The 25,396-nt window shown below is 36.8% G+C and overlaps 3 protein-coding genes across 3 annotated transcripts in view; all 3 read right to left on the reverse strand.

Annotated features, from left to right (window-relative positions):
* The window catches only part of LOC137402253 (NFX1-type zinc finger-containing protein 1-like), a 53,800-nt gene extending 40,860 nt beyond the window's left edge, over positions 1–12,940 (reverse strand). The window contains exons 1-2 of the mRNA XM_068088750.1: positions 12,549–12,940; positions 11,765–11,955 (exon numbers count right to left, since the gene is read on the reverse strand). Of these exons, the coding sequence (XP_067944851.1) occupies positions 11,765–11,955; positions 12,549–12,940 (583 nt within the window). The remainder of the gene's footprint in view (positions 1–11,764; positions 11,956–12,548) is intronic.
* A 29-nt stretch (positions 12,941–12,969) lies between these two features.
* Positions 12,970–13,464, reverse strand: LOC137402254 (high mobility group nucleosome-binding domain-containing protein 5-like). Its single transcript, XM_068088751.1, has one exon. The coding sequence runs from the start codon at positions 13,462–13,464 to the stop codon at positions 12,970–12,972; it is 495 nt and encodes a 164-aa protein (XP_067944852.1).
* Positions 13,465–13,469: 5 nt separating this feature from the next.
* LOC137402255 (octapeptide-repeat protein T2-like) lies at positions 13,470–13,835 on the reverse strand. Its single transcript, XM_068088752.1, has one exon. It carries the CDS (start codon positions 13,833–13,835, stop codon positions 13,470–13,472), a length of 366 nt encoding a protein of 121 aa, XP_067944853.1.
* Positions 13,836–25,396: the final 11,561 nt, after the last annotated feature.

Here is a 25,396-nt window from a genome sequence, read left to right on the forward strand (position 1 = left end):
ACATGTGAAAAGAATTTTCTTTTACTTCCAAGTTCGAATTAAAATTCCTAAACCCTTGCATCAAGAACTTACTTGCCAAGGCTCAGCTAGATTTTTATTGCGCTGTTATGGAAAGATGCCGGTCAAAAATAAAAAGGTGTTAATGACCTATGACTGTGGTGAGTTAAACATGAGCGATAAATTATTCTTTAGTCTAAAGTATTTCATAAACATGACCTTGAAAATAAACGAGTAAGTCGCCAAAATGCCGTACATAAAAGTGTATCATGCCTGCGAATCGATGGTTATAGCGCGAAACTGAGCAGAGACCGCATTTATCGAGAAGCAGCCCTGAGCCCCACGGAAGTTTCAAAATCTTGGCTTTAGCCGCGGCCTATGACCTTGAACCAGAAGCCGCGCCCAACGACAAGCCGCGCGGCTTGAGCGTAAGGACTTACGGTACACCTTAAATCAGGTTTCTAGCACAGTCTAACCTACATACACTTACAATGATATCAACATACACAGTCTAACCTACATACACTTACAACCATATCAACGTACAGTCTAACCTACATACACTTACAATGATATCAACATACACAGTCTAACCTACATACACTTACAACCATATCAACATACACAGTCTAACCTACATACACTTACAACCAGATCAACATACACAGTCTAACCTACACACACTTACAGCCATGCCAACATACAGTCTAACCTACATACACTTACAACCATATCAACATACACAGTCTACCCTACATACACTTACAACCATATCAACATACAGTCTAACCTACATACACTTACAACCATATCAACATACACAGTCTAACCTACATACACTTACAACCATATCAACATACACAGTCTAACCTACACACACTTACAACCATATCAACATACACAGTCTAACTTACATACACTTACAACCATATCAACATACAGTCTAACCTACATACACTTACAACCATATCAACATACAGTCTAACCTACATACACTTACAACCATATCAACATACACAGTCTAACCTACATACACTTACAGCCATATCAACATACACAGTCTAACCTACATACACTTACAACCATATCAACATACACAGTCTAACCTACACACACTTACAACCATATCAACATACACAGTCTAACCTACACACACTTACAACCATATCAACATACACAGTCTAACCTACATACACTTACAACCATATCAACATACAGTCTAACCTACACACACTTACAACCATATCAACATACACAGTCTAACCTACATACACTTACAACCATATCAACATACAGTCTAACCTACATACACTTACAACCATATCAACATACACAGTCTAACCTACATACACTTACAACCATATCCACATACACAGTCTAACCTACATACACTTACAACCATATCAGCATACACAGTCTAACCTACATACACTTACAACCATATCCACATACACAGTCTAACCTGCATACACTTACAACCATATCAACATACACAGTCTAACCTACATACACTTACAACCATATCAACATACACAGTCTAACCTACATACACTTACAACCATATCAACATACACAGTCTAACTTACACACACTTACAACCATATCAACATACACAGTCTAACCTGCATACACTTACAACCATATCAACATACACAGTCTAACCTACATACACTTACAACCATATCAACATACACAGTCTAACCTACATACACTTACAACCATATCAACATACACAGTCTAACCTGCATACACTTACAACCATATCAACATACACAGTCTAACCTACATACACTTACAACCATATCAACATACACAGTCTAACCTACATACACTTACAACCATATCAACATACACAGTCTAACCTACATACACTTACAACCATATCAACATACACAGTCTAACCTACATACACTTACAACCATATCAACATACACAGTCTAACCTACACACTCTTACAACCATATCAACATACAGTCTAACTTACATACACTTACAACCATATCAACATACACAGTCTAACTTACATACACTTACAACCATATAAACATACACAGTCTAACTTACACACACTTACAACCATATCAACATACAGTCTAACCTGCATACACTTACAACCATATCAACATACAGTCTAACCTACATACACTTACAACCATATCAACATACACAGTCTAACCTACATACACTTACAACCATATCAACATACACAGTCTAACCTACACACACTTACAACCATATCAACATACAGTCTAACTTACATACACTTACAACCATATCAACATACACAGTCTAACTTACATACACTTACAACCATATCAACATACACAGTCTAACTTACACACACTTACAACCATATCAACATACAGTCTAACCTGCATACACTTACAACCATATCAACATACACAGTCTAACCTACATACACTTACAACCATATCAACATACACAGTCTAACTTACACACACTTACAACCATATCAACATACAGTCTAACCTACATACACTTACAACCATATCAACATACACAGTCTAATCTACATACACTTACAACCATATCAACATACACAGTCTAACTTACATACACTTACAACCATATCAACATACACAGTCTAACCTACATACACTTACAACCATATCAACATACACAGTCTAACCTACATACACTTACAACCATATCAACATACAGTCTAACCTACATACACTTACAACCATATCAACATACACAGTCTAACCTACATACACTTACAACCATATCAACATACAGTCTAACCTACATACACTTACAACCATATCAACATACACAGTCTAACTTACATACACTTACAACCATATCAACATACACAGTCTAACTTACATACACTTACAACCATATCAACATACAGTCTAACCTACATACACTTACAACCATATCAACATACACAGTCTAACATACATACTCTTACAACCATATCAACATACACAGTCTAACCTACATACACTTACAACCATATCAACATACACAGTCTAACTTACACACACTTACAACCATATCAACATACACAGTCTAACCTACATACACTTACAACCATATCAACATACAGTCTAACCTACATACACTTACAACCATATCAACATACAGTCTAACCTACATACACTTACAACCATATCAACATACACAGTCTAACCTACACACACTTACAACCATATCAACATACGCAGTCTAACCTACATACACTTACAACCATATCAACATACAGTCTAACTTACATACACTTACAACCATATCAACATACACAGTCTAACCTGCATACACTTACAACCATATCAACATACACAGTCTAACCTACATACACTTACAACCATATCAACACACAGTCTAACCTACATACACTTACAACCATATCAACATACACAGTCTAACCTACATACACTTACAACCATATCAACATACACAGTCTAACCTACATACACTTACAACCATATCAACATACACAGTCTAACCTACATACACTTACAACCATATCAACATACAGTCTAACCTACATACACTTACAACCATATCAACATACACAGTCTAACCTACATACACTTACAACCATATCAACATACACAGTCTAACCTACACACACTTACAACCATATCAACATACAGTCTAACCTACATACACTTACAACCATATCAACATACACAATCTAACCTACATACACTTACAACCATATCAACATACACAGTCTAACTTACATACACTTACAACCATATCAACATACAGTCTAACCTACATACACTTACAACCATATCAACATACACAGTCTAACCTGCATACACTTACAACCATATCAACATACACAGTCTAACCTACATACACTTACAACCATATCAACATACAATCTAACCTACATACACTTACAACCATATCAACATACAGTCTAACCTACATACACTTACAACCATATCAACATACACAGTCTAACCTGCATACACTTACAACCATATCAACATACAGTCTAACCTACATACACTTACAACCATATCAACATACAGTCTAACCTACATACACTTACAACCATATCAACATATAGTCTAACCTACATACACTTACAACCATATCAACATACACAGTCTAACCTACATACACTTACAACCATATCGACATACACAGTCTAACCTACATACACTTACAACCATATCAACATACAGTCTAACCTACATACACTTACAACCATATCAACATACAGTCTAACCTACATACACTTACAACCATATCAACATACAGTCTAACCTACATACACTTACAACCATATCAACATATAGTCTAACCTACATACACTTACAACCATATCAACATACACAGTCTAACCTACACACACTTACAACCATATCGACATACACAGTCTAACTTACATACACTTACAACCATATCAACATACAGTCTAACTTACATACACTTACAACCATATCAACATACACAGTCTAACTTACATACACTTACAACCATATCAACATACACAGTCTAACCTACATACACTTACAACCATATCAACATACACAGTCTAACCTACATACACTTACAACCATATCAGCATACACAGTCTAACCTACATACACTTACAACCATATCAACATACACAGTCTAACCTACATACACTTACAACCATATCAACATACACAGTCTAACCTACATATACTTACAACCATATCAGCATACACAGTCTAACCTACATACACTTACAACCATATCAACATACAGTCTAACCTACATACACTTACAACCATATCAACATACAGTCTAACCTACATACACTTACAACCATATCAACATACACAGTCTAACCTACATACACTTACAACCATATCAACATACACAGTCTAACTTACACACACTTACAACCATATCAACATACAGTCTAACCTACATACACTTACAACCATATCAACATACAGTCTAACCTACATACACTTACAACCATATCAACATACACAGTCTAACTTACATACACTTACAACCATATCAACATACACAGTCTAACCTACATACACTTACAACCATATCAACATACAGTCTAACCTACATACACTTACAACCATATCAACATACAGTCTAACCTACATACACTTACAACCATATCAACATACACAGTCTAACCTACACACACTTACAACCATATCAACATACGCAGTCTAACCTACATACACTTACAACCATATCAACATACAGTCTAACTTACATACACTTACAACCATATCAACATACAGTCTAACCTACATACACTTACAACCATATCAACATACACAGTCTAACCTACACACACTTACAACCATATCAACATACACAGTCTAACTTACACACACTTACAACCATATCAACATACAGTCTAACCTACATACACTTACAACCATATCAACATACAGTCTAACCTACATACACTTACAACCATATCAACATACACAGTCTAACTTACATACACTTACAACCATATCAACATACACAGTCTAACCTACATACACTTACAACCATATCAACATACAGTCTAACCTACATACACTTACAACCATATCAACATACAGTCTAACCTACATACACTTACAACCATATCAACATACACAGTCTAACCTACACACACTTACAACCATATCAACATACGCAGTCTAACCTACATACACTTACAACCATATCAACATACAGTCTAACTTACATACACTTACAACCATATCAACATACACAGTCTAACCTGCATACACTTACAACCATATCAACACACAGTCTAACCTACATACACTTACAACCATATCAACATACACAGTCTAACCTACATACACTTACAACCATATCAACATACAGTCTAACCTGCATACACTTACAACCATATCAACATACACAGTCTAACCTACATACACTTACAACCATATCAACATACACAGTCTAACCTACATACACTTACAACCATATCAACATACAGTCTAACCTGCATACACTTGCAACCATATCAACATACAGTCTAACCTACATACACTTACAACCATATCAACATACAGTCTAACCTACATACACTTACAACCATATCAACATACAGTCTAACTTACATACACTTACAACCATATCAACATACACAGTCTAACTTACATACACTTACAACCATATCAACATACACAGTCTAACCTACATACACTTACAACCATATCAACATACACAGTCTAACCTACATACACTTACAACCATATCAACATACAGTCTAACCTGCATACACTTGCAACCATATCAACATACAGTCTAACCTACATACACTTACAACCATATCAACATACAGTCTAACCTACATACACTTACAACCATATCAACATACAGTCTAACTTACATACACTTACAACCATATCAACATACACAGTCTAACTTACATACACTTACAACCATATCAACATACACAGTCTAACCTACATACACTTACAACCATATCAACATACAGTCTAACCTACATACACTTACAACCATATCAACATACACAGTCTAACCTACATACACTTACAACCATATCAACATACACAGTCTAACCTACATACACTTACAACCATATCAACATACGCAGTCTAACCTACACACACTTACAACCATATCAACATACAGTCTAACCTACATACACTTACAACCATATCAACATACACAGTCTAACCTACATACACTTACAACCATATCAACATACACAGTCTAACTTACACACACTTACAACCATATCAACATACAGTCTAACCTACATACACTTACAACCATATCAACATACACAGTCTAACCTACATACACTTACAACCATATCAACATACACAGTCTAACCTGCATACACTTACAACCATATCAACATACACAGTCTAACCTACATACACTTACAACCATATCAACATACACAGTCTAACCTACATACACTTACAACCATATCAACATACACAGTCTAACCTACATACACTTACAACCATATCAACATACACAGTCTAACCTACATACACTTACAACCATATCAACATACACAGTCTAACCTACACACACTTACAACCATATCAACATACAGTCTAACTTACATACACTTACAACCATATCAACATACACAGTCTAACTTACATACACTTACAACCATATCAACATACACAGTCTAACTTACACACACTTACAACCATATCAACATACAGTCTAACCTGCATACACTTACAACCATATCAACATACAGTCTAACCTACATACACTTACAACCATATCAACATACACAGTCTAACCTACATACACTTACAACCATATCAACATACACAGTCTAACCTACACACACTTACAACCATATCAACATACAGTCTAACTTACATACACTTACAACCATATCAACATACACAGTCTAACTTACATACACTTACAACCATATCAACATACACAGTCTAACTTACACACACTTACAACCATATCAACATACAGTCTAACCTGCATACACTTACAACCATATCAACATACACAGTCTAACCTACATACACCTACAACCATATCAACATACACAGTCTAACTTACACACACTTACAACCATATCAACATACAGTCTAACCTACATACACTTACAACCATATCAACATACACAGTCTAATCTACATACACTTACAACCATATCAACATACACAGTCTAACTTACATACACTTACAACCATATCAACATACACAGTCTAACCTACATACACTTACAACCATATCAACATACACAGTCTAACCTACATACACTTACAACCATATCAACATACAGTCTAACCTACATACACTTACAACCATATCAACATACACAGTCTAACCTACATACACTTACAACCATATCAACATACAGTCTAACCTACATACACTTACAACCATATCAACATACACAGTCTAACTTACATACACTTACAACCATATCAACATACACAGTCTAACTTACATACACTTACAACCATATCAACATACAGTCTAACCTACATACACTTACAACCATATCAACATACACAGTCTAACATACATACTCTTACAACCATATCAACATACACAGTCTAACCTACATACACTTACAACCATATCAACATACACAGTCTAACTTACACACACTTACAACCATATCAACATACACAGTCTAACCTACATACACTTACAACCATATCAACATACAGTCTAACCTACATACACTTACAACCATATCAACATACAGTCTAACCTACATACACTTACAACCATATCAACATACACAGTCTAACCTACACACACTTACAACCATATCAACATACGCAGTCTAACCTACATACACTTACAACCATATCAACATACAGTCTAACTTACATACACTTACAACCATATCAACATACACAGTCTAACCTACATACACTTACAACCATATCAACATACACAGTCTAACCTACATACACTTACAACCATATCAACACACAGTCTAACCTACATACACTTACAACCATATCAACATACACAGTCTAACCTACATACACTTACAACCATATCGACATACACAGTCTAACTTACATACACTTACAACCATATCAACATACAGTCTAACTTACATACACTTACAACCATATCAACATACACAGTCTAACCTACATACACTTACAACCATATCAACATACAGTCTAATTTACATACACTTACAACCATATCAACATACACAGTCTAACCTGCATACACTTACAACCATATCAACATACACAGTCTAACCTACATACACTTACAACCATATCAACACACAGTCTAACCTACATACACTTACAACCATATCAACATACACAGTCTAACCTACACACACTTACAACCATATCGACATACACAGTCTAACTTACATACACTTACAACCATATCAACATACAGTCTAACTTACATACACTTACAACCATATCAACATACACAGTCTAACCTGCATACACTTACAACCATATCAACATACTCAGTCTAACCTACATACACTTACAACCATATCAACATACACAGTCTAACCTACACACACTTACAACCATATCAACATACAGTCTAACTTACATACACTTACAACCATATCAACATATAGTCTAACCTACATACACTTACAACCATATCAACATACACAGTCTAACCTACATACACTTACAACCATATCAACATACACAGTCTAACCTACACACACTTACAACCATATCAACATACAGTCTAACCTACATACACTTACAACCATATCAACATACACAGTCTAACCTACATACACTTACAACCATATCAACATACACAGTCTAACCTGCATACACTTACAACCATATCAACATACACAGTCTAACCTACATACACTTAAAACCATATCAACATACACAGTCTAACCTACATACACTTACAACCATATCAACATACACAGTCTAACCTACATACACTTACAACCATATCAACATACACAGTCTAACCTACATACACTTACAACCATATCAACATACACAGTCTAACCTACACACACTTACAACCATATCAACATACAGTCTAACTTACATACACTTACAACCATATCAACATACACAGTCTAACTTACATACACTTACAACCATATCAACATACACAGTCTAACTTACACACACTTACAACCATATCAACATACAGTCTAACCTGCATACACTTACAACCATATCAACATACACAGTCTAACCTACATACACCTACAACCATATCAACATACACAGTCTAACTTACACACACTTACAACCAGATCAACATACAGTCTAACCTACATACACTTACAACCATATCAACATACACAGTCTAATCTACATACACTTACAACCATATCAACATACACAGTCTAACTTACATACACTTACAACCATATCAACATACACAGTCTAACCTACATACACTTACAACCATATCAACATACACAGTCTAACCTACATACACTTACAACCATATCAACATACAGTCTAACCTACATACACTTACAACCATATCAACATACACAGTCTAACCTACATACACTTACAACCATATCAACATACAGTCTAACCTACATACACTTACAACCATATCAACATACACAGTCTAACTTACATACACTTACAACCATATCAACATACACAGTCTAACTTACATACACTTACAACCATATCAACATACAGTCTAACCTACATACACTTACAACCATATCAACATACACAGTCTAACATACATACTCTTACAACCATATCAACATACACAGTCTAACCTACATACACTTACAACCATATCAACATACACAGTCTAACTTACACACACTTACAACCATATCAACATACACAGTCTAACCTACATACACTTACAACCATATCAACATACAGTCTAACCTACATACACTTACAACCATATCAACATACAGTCTAACCTACATACACTTACAACCATATCAACATACACAGTCTAACCTACATACACTTACAACCATATCAACATACAGTCTAACCTACATACACTTACAACCATATCAACATACACAGTCTAACTTACATACACTTACAACCATATCAACATACAGTCTAACCTACATACACTTACAACCATATCAACATACACAGTCTAACTTACATACACTTACAACCATATCAACATACAGTCTAACCTGCATACAATTACAACCATATCAACATACAGTCTACCCTACATACACTTACAACCATATCAACATACAGTCTAACCTACATACACTTACAACCATATCAACATACACAGTCTAACTTACACACACTTACAACCATATCAACATACACAGTCTAACCTACATACACTTACAACCATATCAACATACACAGTCTAACTTACATACACTTACAAACATATCAACATACACAGTCTAACTTACATACACTTACAACCATATCAACATACAGTCTAACCTACATACACTTACAACCATATCAACATACACAGTCTAACCTACATACACTTACAACCATATCAACATACGCAGTCTAACCTATATACACTTACAACCATATCAACATACAGTCTAACATACATACTCTTACAACCATATCAACATACACAGTCTAACCTACATACACTTACAACCATATCAACATATAGTCTACCCTACACACACTTACAACCATATCAACATACACAGTCTAACCTACATACACTTACAACCATATCAACATACACAGTCTAACCTACATACACTTACAACCATATCAACATATAGTCTACCCTACACACACTTACAACCATATCAACATACACAGTCTAACCTACATACACTTACAACCATATCAACATACACAGTCTAACCTATATACACTTACAACCATATCAACATACACAGTCTAACTTACATACACTTACAACCATATCAACATACACAGTCTAACTTACACACACTTACAACCATATCAACATACAGTCTAACCTACATACACTTACAACCATATCAACATACAGAAATTTCAACAAATGACCTAAAATTTTAGCGAATGTTTGCCTCAAGTTAAAAGGTAATTTCCAATATAAGAGTCTAAAACTTTTCGACAACTTGTAACTACTTTTCATAAATCAATACAACTACAGTTCTCATTCACACAATTTGATTCAAATTATGTTAAATAGAGCCTTATCCCTTTTTAGCCTTAGAACCATGGATTCTATAGAGCTAGTGTGCATGGTAGAAAGTGATGTCCCTAGAATTAAAATGAGTTTTTAAAAACTGAGCAAAGGTCTTTGAATCAGTTATTTAACACTTTTAAGACGTTGGATTCATTTAGCGTTCACAGTCTAAGCACCTGTAGGTGCACCCTGAGTTACTGTAACAACTCACCAAGGAGAATCAACTGCTGACATTGACTGGTCAGTGCTGTCGTTATGTGAGCCTCCAGGACTTCTGCTGCCTCCTCAACGATCACTATCTTTGGTCCAACAATCTTCATAGCCTCCTGGTACTTGGCAGCCCCGGTAGTTGTCATCCCGATGACCTTACACTGATTCATAATATCGGCGGTCATTTGTACCCTGTAACATACACTTACTCATAATATCATGTCTTGCTCACCTTGAGTATGCGAAGGAACTTATGATATACATGAGACTGATATGATTTCTATTGAATCCATTTGCGTAGCCAAAAATTATTTTGAAAACACCTTATTGGAGTTATCTTGCCATTGGCAGCAAAATTTTAGTAAATAACAGCCACATGTATTTTGACTTTGGCTAATATTTTTTCAGCATTGTTATATTTTGAAAATATTCTTTCAATTTATTGTTTTAATTGAAAATGCAATTTACATATTATTAACAAAATAGAAAGGAAACGGAGATTATCTGCAGAAGAAAAAGGGAGAAGATTAAATGAATTAAAGAATGATTTAAAGGATTACAAGAAAGAGAGAAAGCAAATCTAGATTCTGTGCCTCTGCTAACAGCAACATCAAAGTTAGTGATACTGATAGATATGAACTGTATTGTATTTCAACTCTGTTTGACAGAAGCATACGAAGGCTCAAGCAGTTTTCACCATTTCTGCTATTGGTTATATATAGACTAATAAAATCAGTTGTTCAATAAAGAATAAATTCTTTTTATCCTTTTATTTAATAACTTGCAATAGCATATCTTTTACTTTCTCTCTTTCCCTCCCTCCATCACCTCCCCTCCCTCCATCTCCTCCCCTCCCTCCATCTCCTCCCCTCCCTCCATTTCCTCCCCTCCCTCCATCTCCTCCCCTCCCTCCATCTCCTCCCTTCCCTCCATTTCCTTCCCTCCCTGCATTTCCTTCCCTCCCTCCATTTCCTTCCCTCCCTCCATTTCCTTCCCTCCTCCATCTCCTTCCTTCCTCCATCTCTTCCCCTCCCTCCATCTCCTTCAATCTCTTCCCCCTCCTTCCATCTCTTCCCCCTCCTTCCATCTCTTCCCCTCCTTCCATCTCTTCCCCTCCTTCCATCTCTTCCCCTCCTTCCATCTCTTCCCCTCCCTTCATCTCTTCCCCTCCCTCCATCTCTCTTACTTACATCTCTTCCCCTCCCTTCATCTCTTCCCCTCCCTCCATTTCTTCCCCTCCCTCCATCTCTTCCCCTCCCTCCATCTCTTCCCCTCCCTCCATCTCTTCCCCTCCCTCCATCTCTTCCCCCTCCCTCCATCTCTTCCCCCTCCCTCCATCTCTTCCCCTCCTTCCATCTTTTCCCCTCCCTCCATCTCTTCCCCTACCTCCATCTCTTCCCCTCCCTTCATCTCTTCCCCTCCCTCCATCTCTCCTACTTCCATCTCTCCTACTTCCATCTCTTCCCCTCCCTCCATCTCTTCCCCTCCCTCCATCTCTTCCTTTCCCTCCATTTCTTCCCCTCCCTCCATCTCTTCCCCTCCCTGCATCTCTTCCCCTCCCTCCATCTCCCCTACATCCATCTCTTCCCCTCCGTCCATCTCTTCCTTTCCCTCCATTTCTTCCCCTCCCTCCATCTCTTCCCCTCCCTGCATCTCTTCCCCTCCCTCCATCTCCCCTACCTCCATCTCCCCTACCTCCATCTCCCCTACCTCCATCTTCCCCTCCCTCGTTCTCTTCCCCTCCCTCGTTCTCTTCCCCTCTTTCCTTCTCTTCCCCTTCCTCCATCTCTTCCCCTCGCTCCATCTCTTCGCCTCCCTCCATCTCCTCCCTTCCCTCCATCTCTTCCCCTCCATCTCTTCCCCTCCCTCCATCTCTTCCCCTCCCTCCACCTCTTCCCCCTACCCTCTATCTCTTCCCCTCTCTCCATCGCTTCCCCTCCCTCCATCTCTTCCCCTCCCTCCATCTCTTCCCCTCCCTCCATCTCTTCCCCTCCCTCCATCTCTTCCTTTCCCTCCATCTCTTCCCCTCCCTCCATCTCTTCCCCTCCCTCCATCTCTTCCCCTCCCTCCATCTCTTCCCCTCCCTTTATCTCTTCCCCTCACTCCATCTCTTCCCCTCCCTCCATCTCTTCCCCTCCTTCCATCTCTTCCCCTCCCATCATCTCTTCCCCTCCCATCATCTCTTCCCCTCCCTCCATCTCTTCCCCTCCCTCCATCTCTTCCCCTCCCTCCATCTCTTCCCCTACCTCCATGTCTTCCCCTACCTCCATCTCTTCCCCTCCCTCCATCTCCCCCTCCCTCCATCTCCCCCTCCCTCCTTCTCTTCCCCTTCCATCTCCCCCTCTTTCCATCTCCCCCTCCTTCCATCTCCCCCTCCTTCCATCTCCCCTTCCTTCCTTCTCTCCCTCTCCCCCTCTCTCCCTCTCTCCCTCTCCCCTTTCCTCAATCTCCCTCTTTATCAATCCGACAATAGCTGTCTTATTCAAATAGCTTTAATGTGTCCACAACAATGAGGGCTCTGATGCCCACATTGTTGTGGACACATTAAACTTTGTAGCCATCTCATAAGGTCAGCAGGGAAACCTTATGATGACAGAATGGTAGGCACAGATAACTTATCAAACAATCAAAATGCAAGCATACCTGAGAGCTTGTATTTGTTCAACAACACCCTTCAGCCGTTCTCCAACACGCCATATCTCCTGGTTCAAACTGGTTTGAAACTGCGTAACCCAGTGTCGATAGCTCGCCCACCTGTGAATTTTTATAAATAGTCGGACGGAGAGAATAAACAATGCAAAGTTTTTCCTTGAACGCATTGAATTATGACTAGCAACCACATGTATGTTCAACTATATTTCTATGATGGAACACCAAGTCAAGACTCAGTGTCAAGTGAAGCAAGATTGACCACAGCAAGTGATTAGGCATGATGTACTCTACTATCTCCAAAGCTATACACAAAGTGACCATTAAATATGACTGGTGGTGCTAAAACACCTAGCATGTGTAAAACTACAAAACTGAATCAAGTAATGCCTAGAACAGCCAACCAATTGACTGGTCTGATTGGTCAATACTTAAAACAACTATTGACCAATCAGAAATTTGCTTAATAATTGGTTGCAAATTATTTTGTTCGTGTTCAAATTTCTCACAATTATCCTGTTACGATAACCAGTCAGAAAATACTTCAACACTCAACAAGCGGTTTCACTTGGTTTCATTTTAGAGTACATTCATAAAAAGTATGTTTTCAAAGTGCCACAAAGTTGATTAAATCTCCATAAATACAAACAGCTGTTTACATCCTGGCAATTTTTATTGGCAATAATCGCGTAGCAGAAAGTAATTATGATCAAAAGATACTTTACTCAAATTATAGTTATATTAAAGCACTAAACGCTACAGGAACTGGTCCAAAATTTGTAGTAAATAGAATAGCTATGCAACTAAAACTCCGTTATAATTTCTGACTATTTTTATTACTACTATTTTTTATTACAGTAAACCGTGACTAAAAACTGGATTGGAATTATTATATTTTTACAGAAATGGAAAATATAATAATTTTGGATTTGATATTCGAAACAGAACCAATGGTTTTGCACACAGGCAAGCTAACCACTATACCAAGCGACCACATCGCTATACAATAAAATAATAGCAATTGACATCGTTAAGAATGCATGAATTACTGTAAACCACGGTCATGGGTAAAAGTATTAAAACACTCATCACTTTCCGACTTTGTGACATCAATTTTGAGTTGTGCTCTTTTACAACTCCTTTGTGCTACACAAAATATACATATTAAATTTTAATATTTTTTCAGATTTTATAATCTTTGAAAAAATTTTTTTGAGAATCTGGTTGAAAGTAAAGAGCATATGTGTGAGGTTTGGACAAAATCGGGCAAAATTATGGAAACTCATGGCATTTACACAGACGAATGAACTGGCACTGACAAGACTCTTTACATTATAATGAATTTCTTACGTCATACCATGCAAAAAATCTACTTAAATTCTTTACCTTATCTGGAATTAAAAAGAGGTTCAAATTATAGTAGCGTCTACTATACTTGTCAGTTATGTAATCATTTTTAAAGGTCACTTGTGTTTTCTCTTTCATCAGTCTCTCTCTACCTACTACCGCACTTTTCGGACTATAAACCACACCCCCATATAAGCCGCATATGCTTTATTTTCCAAAAAATGATAATAAAACAATACATAGGCCGCACCTTTGTATAGGCGGCAGAACTCAGGATGGTGCTTTTTAACACGGCAGCAATTGCTGTTTTAAACGAAACAGTGCCCAATGGCACTGTTTTGTTTAAAACAGCAATTGAAAAGCCACAGAATAGCCGCACCCTTATATAAACCACATGGCTCAAATCATCATAAAAAAGTAGCGGCTAATAGTCCGAAAAGTACGGTATACAACATTGGAATATACTCGAGGTGGCCTTTCAAAAAACAAGCCGAAGATCAGAGGGCATTTACAGATGAAGAGTTGGTCTCACCTTTGTTCGAGTGATAATGAATGGATGTCAATCGATCTCCTCGCTGCCAGCTGCTGAGCAGCAACGGCTGAGGCTCTATAAGTACTGGCCAGATTAAACATGATATGCTGTCGCAGCTGCCTTTTCTGCTTCCCCGTCAGCTTAATTTCAAACTTATCCTCTTCCTCCTCATCACCTGGAAGCAGTAACAGTTTCTAGATGTTGACAGTAGGATCATAGTTTAAATGTCTGATGTTTAAATCATACGTAACTCACAGATGAAAGTGTTACGTATATAAAACCTCAAAGTGGAAGCTGGAAAGGATGAGGTTTAACTACCGTATATCCCCGCATATAAACCGATTCTAGAATGCAATTTTTTTTACAAACTTTGTGGTCCCGCTTATACGCAAATAACTCTGACATTACGCTAACTATATTTTAACAACTACAACTCAAACCTTTATAACTCAACTTTAATAATAAAAGCAAAACAACAATAATGTTGTTTTGCAAAACAACAATAAGGTTGCCACAACTCTTTCGCTACCAAATAAATTTCTATGGAGACAAATATTCAGTAGAACCAAATATTTGACATTAACAGGTATATGTTGTCATAACATTTGACCAAATTATTTAGCATAAAATTGTACATCATCTGATGCCATAAAGAGAACACAAATGTGTTGCAGAAACAGTGCAGACACCTTTTTATCCTCTTCATACTACCGTGGTTCACAAGTTGCGCATGTTACGAGTCAGATGAGTTACCACTATTATTATAGCTTACGGGTTATTATTAAAAATAAATACTCAATGTCACTACTACAATTGCCCAATAAGCAATCATCGAAAGTTCATTCATTTACAATTTGTAAAACCTGCATAGCTGTAACGGTTCAGATCGTGACGAAGAACAAATACATAACTACAAAAATGTGCTTTTGAAAAGCACATTTTTATAGCTTTTCGGGCAACTGAAGGTCAGAGTAAGATGCAAACATATTTTTCATTGGCTCAATGCAAGCAGATGATTGTTTCCTTCTGATTTAGTGAAAACATGATAAGCTAGTTATACAACTTCTCACTGATCGGAAACGTTTTGTACTAAGTCTATAAAAGTCGCTTTATTTCTATCACCTTTGGTTCTGATAGATATTTTAGTATTAATAGGGTCGGCTTATCTGCGAGCTTTTATAAATGACTTGCTTTTAGGGCTGTTTTTTTAGGATTGGCATATATGCGAGATAGGCTTATAAGTTGGGATATACGGTAGTTTAGGTTATTTGTGTACCCTAGGACACTTATATCTCGCTAGTATTTAGTTTCACAGGTAGCATACAGAGTAAAATTTTGCTGCAACTTAATTTCGCAGCTCTGATGAGTGCGAAAATATAGTGATGTGGAAATTAATGCAGTGGAACAAACATAATTAGATTCCTCGGGTCCAGTTCATTGGTAAGAAAATTTTTTTCAATATGGGACTAGTTTGTAATTGTGAACCGCAGGTAGAAAGAATTGTGTGGGTGAAATCGATGATGCAATTTGATCGCTTGCTGCCATTTGTTTCTTGGACTATCAATGAACAAAGCTATTTAATTTCGTGTTTTCGCTCGTTCATTATGATAGTTTAGTTTCGCTCATGAAATTTTCACGAGAGGATGACTCCACGAAAACGCGAAAGTTAGATGAGGCGAATACATTAAGTGTCCTAGGGTCCTTCATCTATCTACGAGCAGTGAGAGTAAGACTATTAGGCTAGCGGTCTAGAATGCCTAGTCGGCAAACAAGAAGTTGAGGTCACTGGTGGTGCTAGGAATAACATTCAACCTTAATTGGCTCTCTACAACTGGGTATGTCTCCAGTTGTCAATGACGCCTTACCACTGGGCTCAAATACGTTCATTAAGATCATAGAGCCATTCAATAAGATCACAGAGCCATTCATTAAGATCACAGAGCAGTTCATTAAGATCACAGAGCCGTTCATTAAGATCACAGAGCCGTTCATTAGATCACAGAGCCGTTCATTAAGATCACAGAGCCGTTCATTAAGATCACAGAGCCGTTCATTAAGATCACAGAGCCATTCATTAAGATCACAGAGCCGTTCATTAAGATCACAGAGCCATTCAATAAGATCACAGAGCCATTCAATAAGATCACAGAGCCATTCATTAAGATCACAGAGCCGTTCATTAAGATCACAGAGCTGTTCATTAAGATCACAGAGCTGTTCATTAAGATCACAGAGCCATTCAATAAGATCACAGAGCCATTCATTAAGATCACAGAGCCGTTCATTAAGATCACAGAGCCGTTCATTAAGATCACAGAGCCGTTCATTAAGATCACAGAGCCGTTCATTAAGATCACAGAGCCGTTCATTAAGATCACAGAGCCGTTCATTAAGATCACAGAGCCGTTCATTAAGATCACAGAGCCATTCAATAAGATCACAGAGCCATTCATTAAGATCACAGAGCTGTTCATTAAGATCACAGAGCCGTTCAATAAGATCACAGAGCCGTTCATTAAGATCACAGAGCCGTTCATTAAGATCACAGAGCCGTTCAATAAGATCACAGAGCCATTCATTAAGATCACAGAGCCGTTCCTTAAGATCACAGAGCCTTAAGATCACAGAGCCGTTCATTAAGATCACAGAGCCGTTCATTAGGATCACAGAGCCATTGTTTGTATAATGCTCTTAAAAACAGACACAGCCTCTGATTGCAGTGAGCTATGCAGACATCATACTCGGCCTCTGAGGATTTCTTTGGGAGTCCTTTCTCTCCAGTTACACTATATTTTTATGCTTCTGTTATCCATAACAGATCCTACTATATAACCAAGATATGCCATGTTTGGGACACGGAACTCACCACCCCACCTACTTTATGCAGACTCTAGCTAATGCAAGCATTATTCACTTTTACTGATAACGGAACCTACCATGGGTAAGGTAGAGCATCTGAAATGTAAAGAGAACTTTAACACTTTTAAAACAGACAAAAGTGACTAGTTGGCACCAATCTACCTACCTACATATCTACCTACCTACATGATTATATGAATATAATATCATATTTAGTGAGCGATGTGCCGTGACCTTAACAAGTTCTTGTGAAGGAATGCTTTCAGGTTAGAGAAAAAAATGCTTTCAACTGAATTCAAACTCTTTGAAATAGAAATTGAAACTTTTTGATGCTAGACTTTGGGTTACCAAGAAATTTTGGCACTTCATGAAGATTGTATAAGACCCAATGAAAACAAGGATTTTGTTTCATCGATTCTCAACAATAATTCCAAACCCTCACCTTGTTTTGAAGATGATCCTTGTGCTTCGAGTCCTCCATCATCGATGTATCGTTTCTCTCTCTCAATATCAGCCAAAGTCTTCATGTCTATGATATAAACCTCAGGAAATAAATAGTAATAAACAAGACATAACTAAATACCTAATTTATTGATAGCAAACGTATGTAGTCATGAAACCATCTAACCTATTGTCTCAGCTTCTTGTGCTGCCATCGTTCCAGGGCCATCATCTGGGTGTCGAGCACAGAAGGTCAATGGATCTACAAATATATAATCATTTCTAAGGTCTAGTGGTAAGTAACAAGGTGTGTCTGATTGCAGGCGATTGTAGGACGGTTTATAAAGGTGTCTACTGTAAGCATGTACAGGAAACGCAGTGAACATTTTCCACAATAAGGATATTGTCTAAAGGACTTCACTGTAAACATGATGAAGTGTCTTTAAAAGGCCTACTCAGTAGATATGCTGATAATATGAAAGTGTATAAATGGCTTTCTCTATATGCATTTCCAATACTATAGCAGTGAATAAAAAAGGCCTTCACTGTAGAAATGGACAATGATATGGAAATGTTCAAGAAGGCCATCACTGTAGATATGTGCAATAATACAAAAAATCACTTTGTTTGTTTAGAGTTGCCTTCTCGCGTCTGTAAACGATGAAATATTTTTCCTATGTACATAATTTGCAATTTATTTGCAAATTAATATCTACCTGCAGACATTTTAAGAAACAACTTTTACAAAATAGCGTTACATAATAGACCCCATCCATCTAGCTTTTAATACCCGAGCTTCTACGTCAGTTTACCAGCTAATGCAGAATTTTATGTATAGTCGTCACTAAGCATTTTATCTGATTAGTGCAACACACCTTTTGTGTTATATGAAACTTTTAGCAACTTTTATGCTTAGTCAAATCTTGATAAATTTCTTACCAAATTCATATGTCTAAAAAATATATATATATGCTATATATGCTAATATATATGATAATTTTTATTTTTAGTCAAACCTTAGTAAATTTCTTAACAAATTTATAACGACTATAAGTTTTTAGGATATCGCCAAAATATTAAGGGTATTTCTGACTGAACGAGAGACGAGAAATGGCTGTTGACAGAACGTTGGTTTATTCTGTACTTCTAGTTTATGTAGGATTGCAAAATTATGGTCGCTTTTTGCGGTCTACGTTTCTACATGTAGTATACTTTTCGGACCATTAGCAGCTACTTTTTTCTAACGATTTGAGCCATGCGGCTTATATAAGGGTGCGGCTATTCTGTGGCTTTTTCTTTCACCACTATGGCGCATTAGTCAAAATCTCCGGTTAGTGCACCTTTAGCAGTGAAAGAAAAAACGAAACAATGCCTTACGGTACTGTTCCGTTAGACACTAGGTTAAAAAGCATCGGTTAATACGAAACAGCGCCGTTAGGCAACGTTGCCGCTGCGTTAAAAAGCACTGTCCTGATTTCTGCAGCCTATACAAAGGTGCGGCCTGTGTATTTCTTTTTGGAAAACAAAGCAGATGCCTTATATAGGGGTGCGGTTTTTAGCCCGAAAAGTACGGTAATTCCAAAGTTTCAAGTTGAACGGACATCTACTTCTTCAGTTATTCTCAAAATACTAAGAGCACATCTAATGAGTCTGAAATAAAACTATTTACAATCTTCAACAGCGAGAGAGACAAGCAGCTGGGCAACTAGTGACGTTCTTCTGGTACATTTTTTTCTAAGCGTTTTCTCTGCGATGCAGTTTTTTTTATTTTAATCTTGAAACACTCTGACAGTCAGATCACCTCAACCATCACAAACGATCTCAAATGATAGAAATATACTGATACTTTCTGATAAAATCTACTAAAGTTTTAATTGGAGTTCCAGCTGAACATACCGTTAAACCTTTATTTGAACATCCCCTCTAATAGAACATAACTATAAGAGAAGAGTTGGTAAATACAGTGCCATGGCGCTCAAATAGAGGTTTTACAGTAGATGTATATTAATAGGTTTATCAATCTTCACTCACCACAGCCTAACCATAGAGACATCACATCTACTATACATTCAGATCTTGGAGGGTTTTCCTTTTGATGCCATAAATCAAACTGTGCTTTGACTCCAGGCTCGATGATAAAACCATTTGTGCTGTGTCGCAGCAGTCCAGTCTTGGAAACTCTCAGAGTCAGCACAGTATCTTTTGAGAACGACTACATATAGACAGCGCACAGTTTGACATGTTCTTTAAAAATATGTCGATCAAATGAATAATAATGATATCTCTACATCTCTACTGCCAAGTCTCATACGACATACTCCTGGTTTCATCCTGAGGAGCAACACTAAATGCATTCACAAAATCGGTAAATTTCGCTGAATTGCAATTTGACAAAAACAACTCTGACCTGATGTGACTATATTCATATCCATTTCAAAATTGCGCTAAGCTTTGTTGCTGTTTATCTCATCAAAGGCTTGTGGAACTCTAGCATAATCCTACTTATCAGGAAATTACTAACACTACGCTTGGCTCTTAATTTGAAAGCTTCATGACACAATGTTAATCTGATAAGATTTAGTATACAAAACTGTTATAACAGAGTATCAGGTGAATTAAGCAAAAGCAACTGTCAGTATGTTATTTTCGTTAACATTTTGTCATATTTTTGAATTATGCAATTACATTAATTGGTATATTCACTTTATTGGATATTTGTGAATTACCAAATTGATTGTCAACTGATAAGCCAATTTATATAGTGTATTTGAATTTAAAAAAAATAAACAGCTAACCCTAGCTGTACCTGTCTGTCTGTCTTCTTCACTCTAATGCTTAATAGAGTTTTACAGTTTGTTTAAACCTGTACAATCAGGTTGACAATGTTTAATAACAATTATGTGATAGGTGTGGTTACGTAACACAAATTCCTTTCTCGAGTTATAAAGATGTGACAACTCCAATAACACTTTGATAGTTTGGCTAATATTGTGCTTTTGGTTCAAACCGACATAAATTGACGAGATTTTTACGACAATAAAACTTAAACATAAAACTTAAATTTAAAATAAAAGATAGACCAATAGCTGCATGAAAATCAAGCAAAAATATTCTATCGTGGTTGATTTCTTGAACAACCAATCGGAGGCCATCTTAAACGTTTGACTTTGTGCAGCATGTTTCAAAAACTATCTTCTCGTGTTTTAGTAAAAACGTTGATATCTACATTATGGTATCTACATCAGAGTAACTTACCTCAATGTTCTCTTTCTCAGTCTTTAGTAAGCTAATTTTTCTGTTCAGGCTTTTCGAGGCCTTGTCTTTGTGGCATTTCATTGTGCATCTTTTCATTTTCGCACTTTTGCTGCCACCCCCTATCCTCAGTACATCTGCGTAACAACATTCACAGTTTACAATGGTATGCTGCCACCCCCTATCCTCAGTACAGCTGCGTAACAACATTCACAGTTTACATTAGTATGCTGCCACCACCTATCCTCAGTACAGCTGCGTAACAACATTCACAGTTTACATTAGTATGCTGCCACCCCCTATCCTCAGTACAGCTGCGTAACAACATTCAGTTTACATTAGTATGCTGCCAAATTGGTATGCTGCCGAACTAAGCCACTACGCAACCAATATTTCCCCACTTTTTTTTTGCTATTTCATAAACTTACAAGGAAAAACAACTCTGGTCACAGTTGAAATGTAATTAAAAGTGAAGTTCCTAATTTTTAAACATATTAAAAATAAAAATTTACTTCACTTATCTTACACTGTATTAAATTAATTTAGTGGTTTTACTGAATTAAAATCCGATTCAAAACACCAAAACACAAACTTGGCTCAAACTATTAAAAGCGGGTAGTCAAAATTAAACATGATTTTAATAATGCTTTGATATCATTTCTCAAAGTACCAGAATCACACTCTAGTTAAAGATTGTTTACACAAACTCAAATTATTAATAAAATCAAGTTCAGCTGTCAGCTCTAAAATTAAATTAAAAATTGAAACGATGCGCAATTGACTGCTGACACCAAATTGTAAATTCAAATAATATTTAATTTTAATGAAACGGAAAAAGTGATGCGCGGCTGCAAAAAAAGTAAAGTACAGTGCACCCTCGAGATACGATTACCCTGATATACGATTTTTTCACCTTACAAAGTCAATCATTGTGATATCTTCACCTCGCTATATGAATTTTATTTCACCATACGAATTTGAGAAAAGTTTCACCCGAGTTAAAATTTGGCCGTCGGTGTGCTCATAACACACGCCAAAATAAAAAAGACACCGAAATATAGTTTGCCGAAAACATTCTTAGAACGTTTAGAAGAGATACGATGATCGACTTCTCTCATGTCCGCGTGGAAAATTTTGGGTAAAATACACAAGCGAGAGTAAATATTCATGGGCTTGTTATCTTCTACGTGAATACAATTCATCGTATGTATGTAACTCCTATAACTAGCCACTCAAGATAGTTGACGCATCCACATTACTCTCTGAAACTTGTTAAAGCCCTTTCCCCCCATAGGGTATAAATACGTCCAAACTTTGTATGTTTGGTTACATTGATTCTTGTGCACATTTCATTCAAGACAAACTACCGCACCACTTTCTCTGGATCCTTATACAAGCGCTAGCTAGCAATTTTCTGCATTCCACCATCAATTTTTTCGTAGAAGTTGCAAATTGGACAGGAATTAACAACTTCTTTTAACCTGATAAAAAATTCCAATTCATTACGTTTTAAATTTATTTTCAAGTGTACAGCACCATAATCAGCATTGATACATTTTTGCCTCATCTCTGCTTCACCCGCTACATGTACCAGCTAAAGCCACGTTACTCCAAAGGTATGTACGTCCAGTATAGAACATATAATTTTATTTTTCTTTTCGGTAGCCATTAAATGGTCAAGTGTGCGAGAGGCCGCTTTCTATAACTGCATCGCTCGGCCTTATTGATTTTAGTTGAAAAAAGTTTCAACAAGATAGGCTAAAGTTGATAGTGAAAGTGAAGATAGGAACTGCTGAAGGATAAAATTTCCTGATAAAAAGTTGAAATTCAGTAAAATAGTTCAAAATACATACAAAAACTTAGTTTTATGTGTAGGCTTAGCAAGCTAAACTTACTTGAAGTGAATTCAAAGTTTATGTTATGCGTACCTTTTGAAGGCAAGAACTCCTTACCGTATGTACTACATTTGGTACACACATTATAATTTTGCGTTTTATTGCAGATCATAACCATTAAAATACACTAAATACAATACAGTTACTGTAGGTTACTATAATTACTAAAGTTAACATACTATTTTGTTGCTAATTGTCAATATGTATACATTTAAAAAAAAATTGACGATTTTTACCAGGGGGGGTTTGCATTGTATAATTACAATGGTCTCTATACCCCTACATACGATTTTTTCACCATACTATGCCAACCCTGGAAAGAATTAACATCATATCTCGAGGGTGCACTGTATTGTAATTGTATAGAGATGTTCTATAGCGCTAGGTTTAGTCAGCCATATCACAGCATACTTATCTATCTACAATCATACGCGTCACACCTGACTTGAATGAGTCACCACTGTCCGAGTCATCAGAATCATATTTCTCAGAATCTAAAATAGTGAAATACAAAAAAATTAATATTTGCCTAAGTTTCAACATGTTTTGATGCTCAAAAGATTGATAGTGATAAGCCGATATATCATTTTACAGTTGGTACTTTTATCACCGCAAATTGTTGAAAATAATTAGCCAAAAAAATTCCTATTGATAGCAA

Source organism: Watersipora subatra, chromosome 8 (genome assembly GCF_963576615.1).
Source record: "Watersipora subatra chromosome 8, tzWatSuba1.1, whole genome shotgun sequence".
Taxonomy (NCBI): Eukaryota; Metazoa; Bryozoa; class Gymnolaemata; order Cheilostomatida; family Watersiporidae; genus Watersipora; species Watersipora subatra.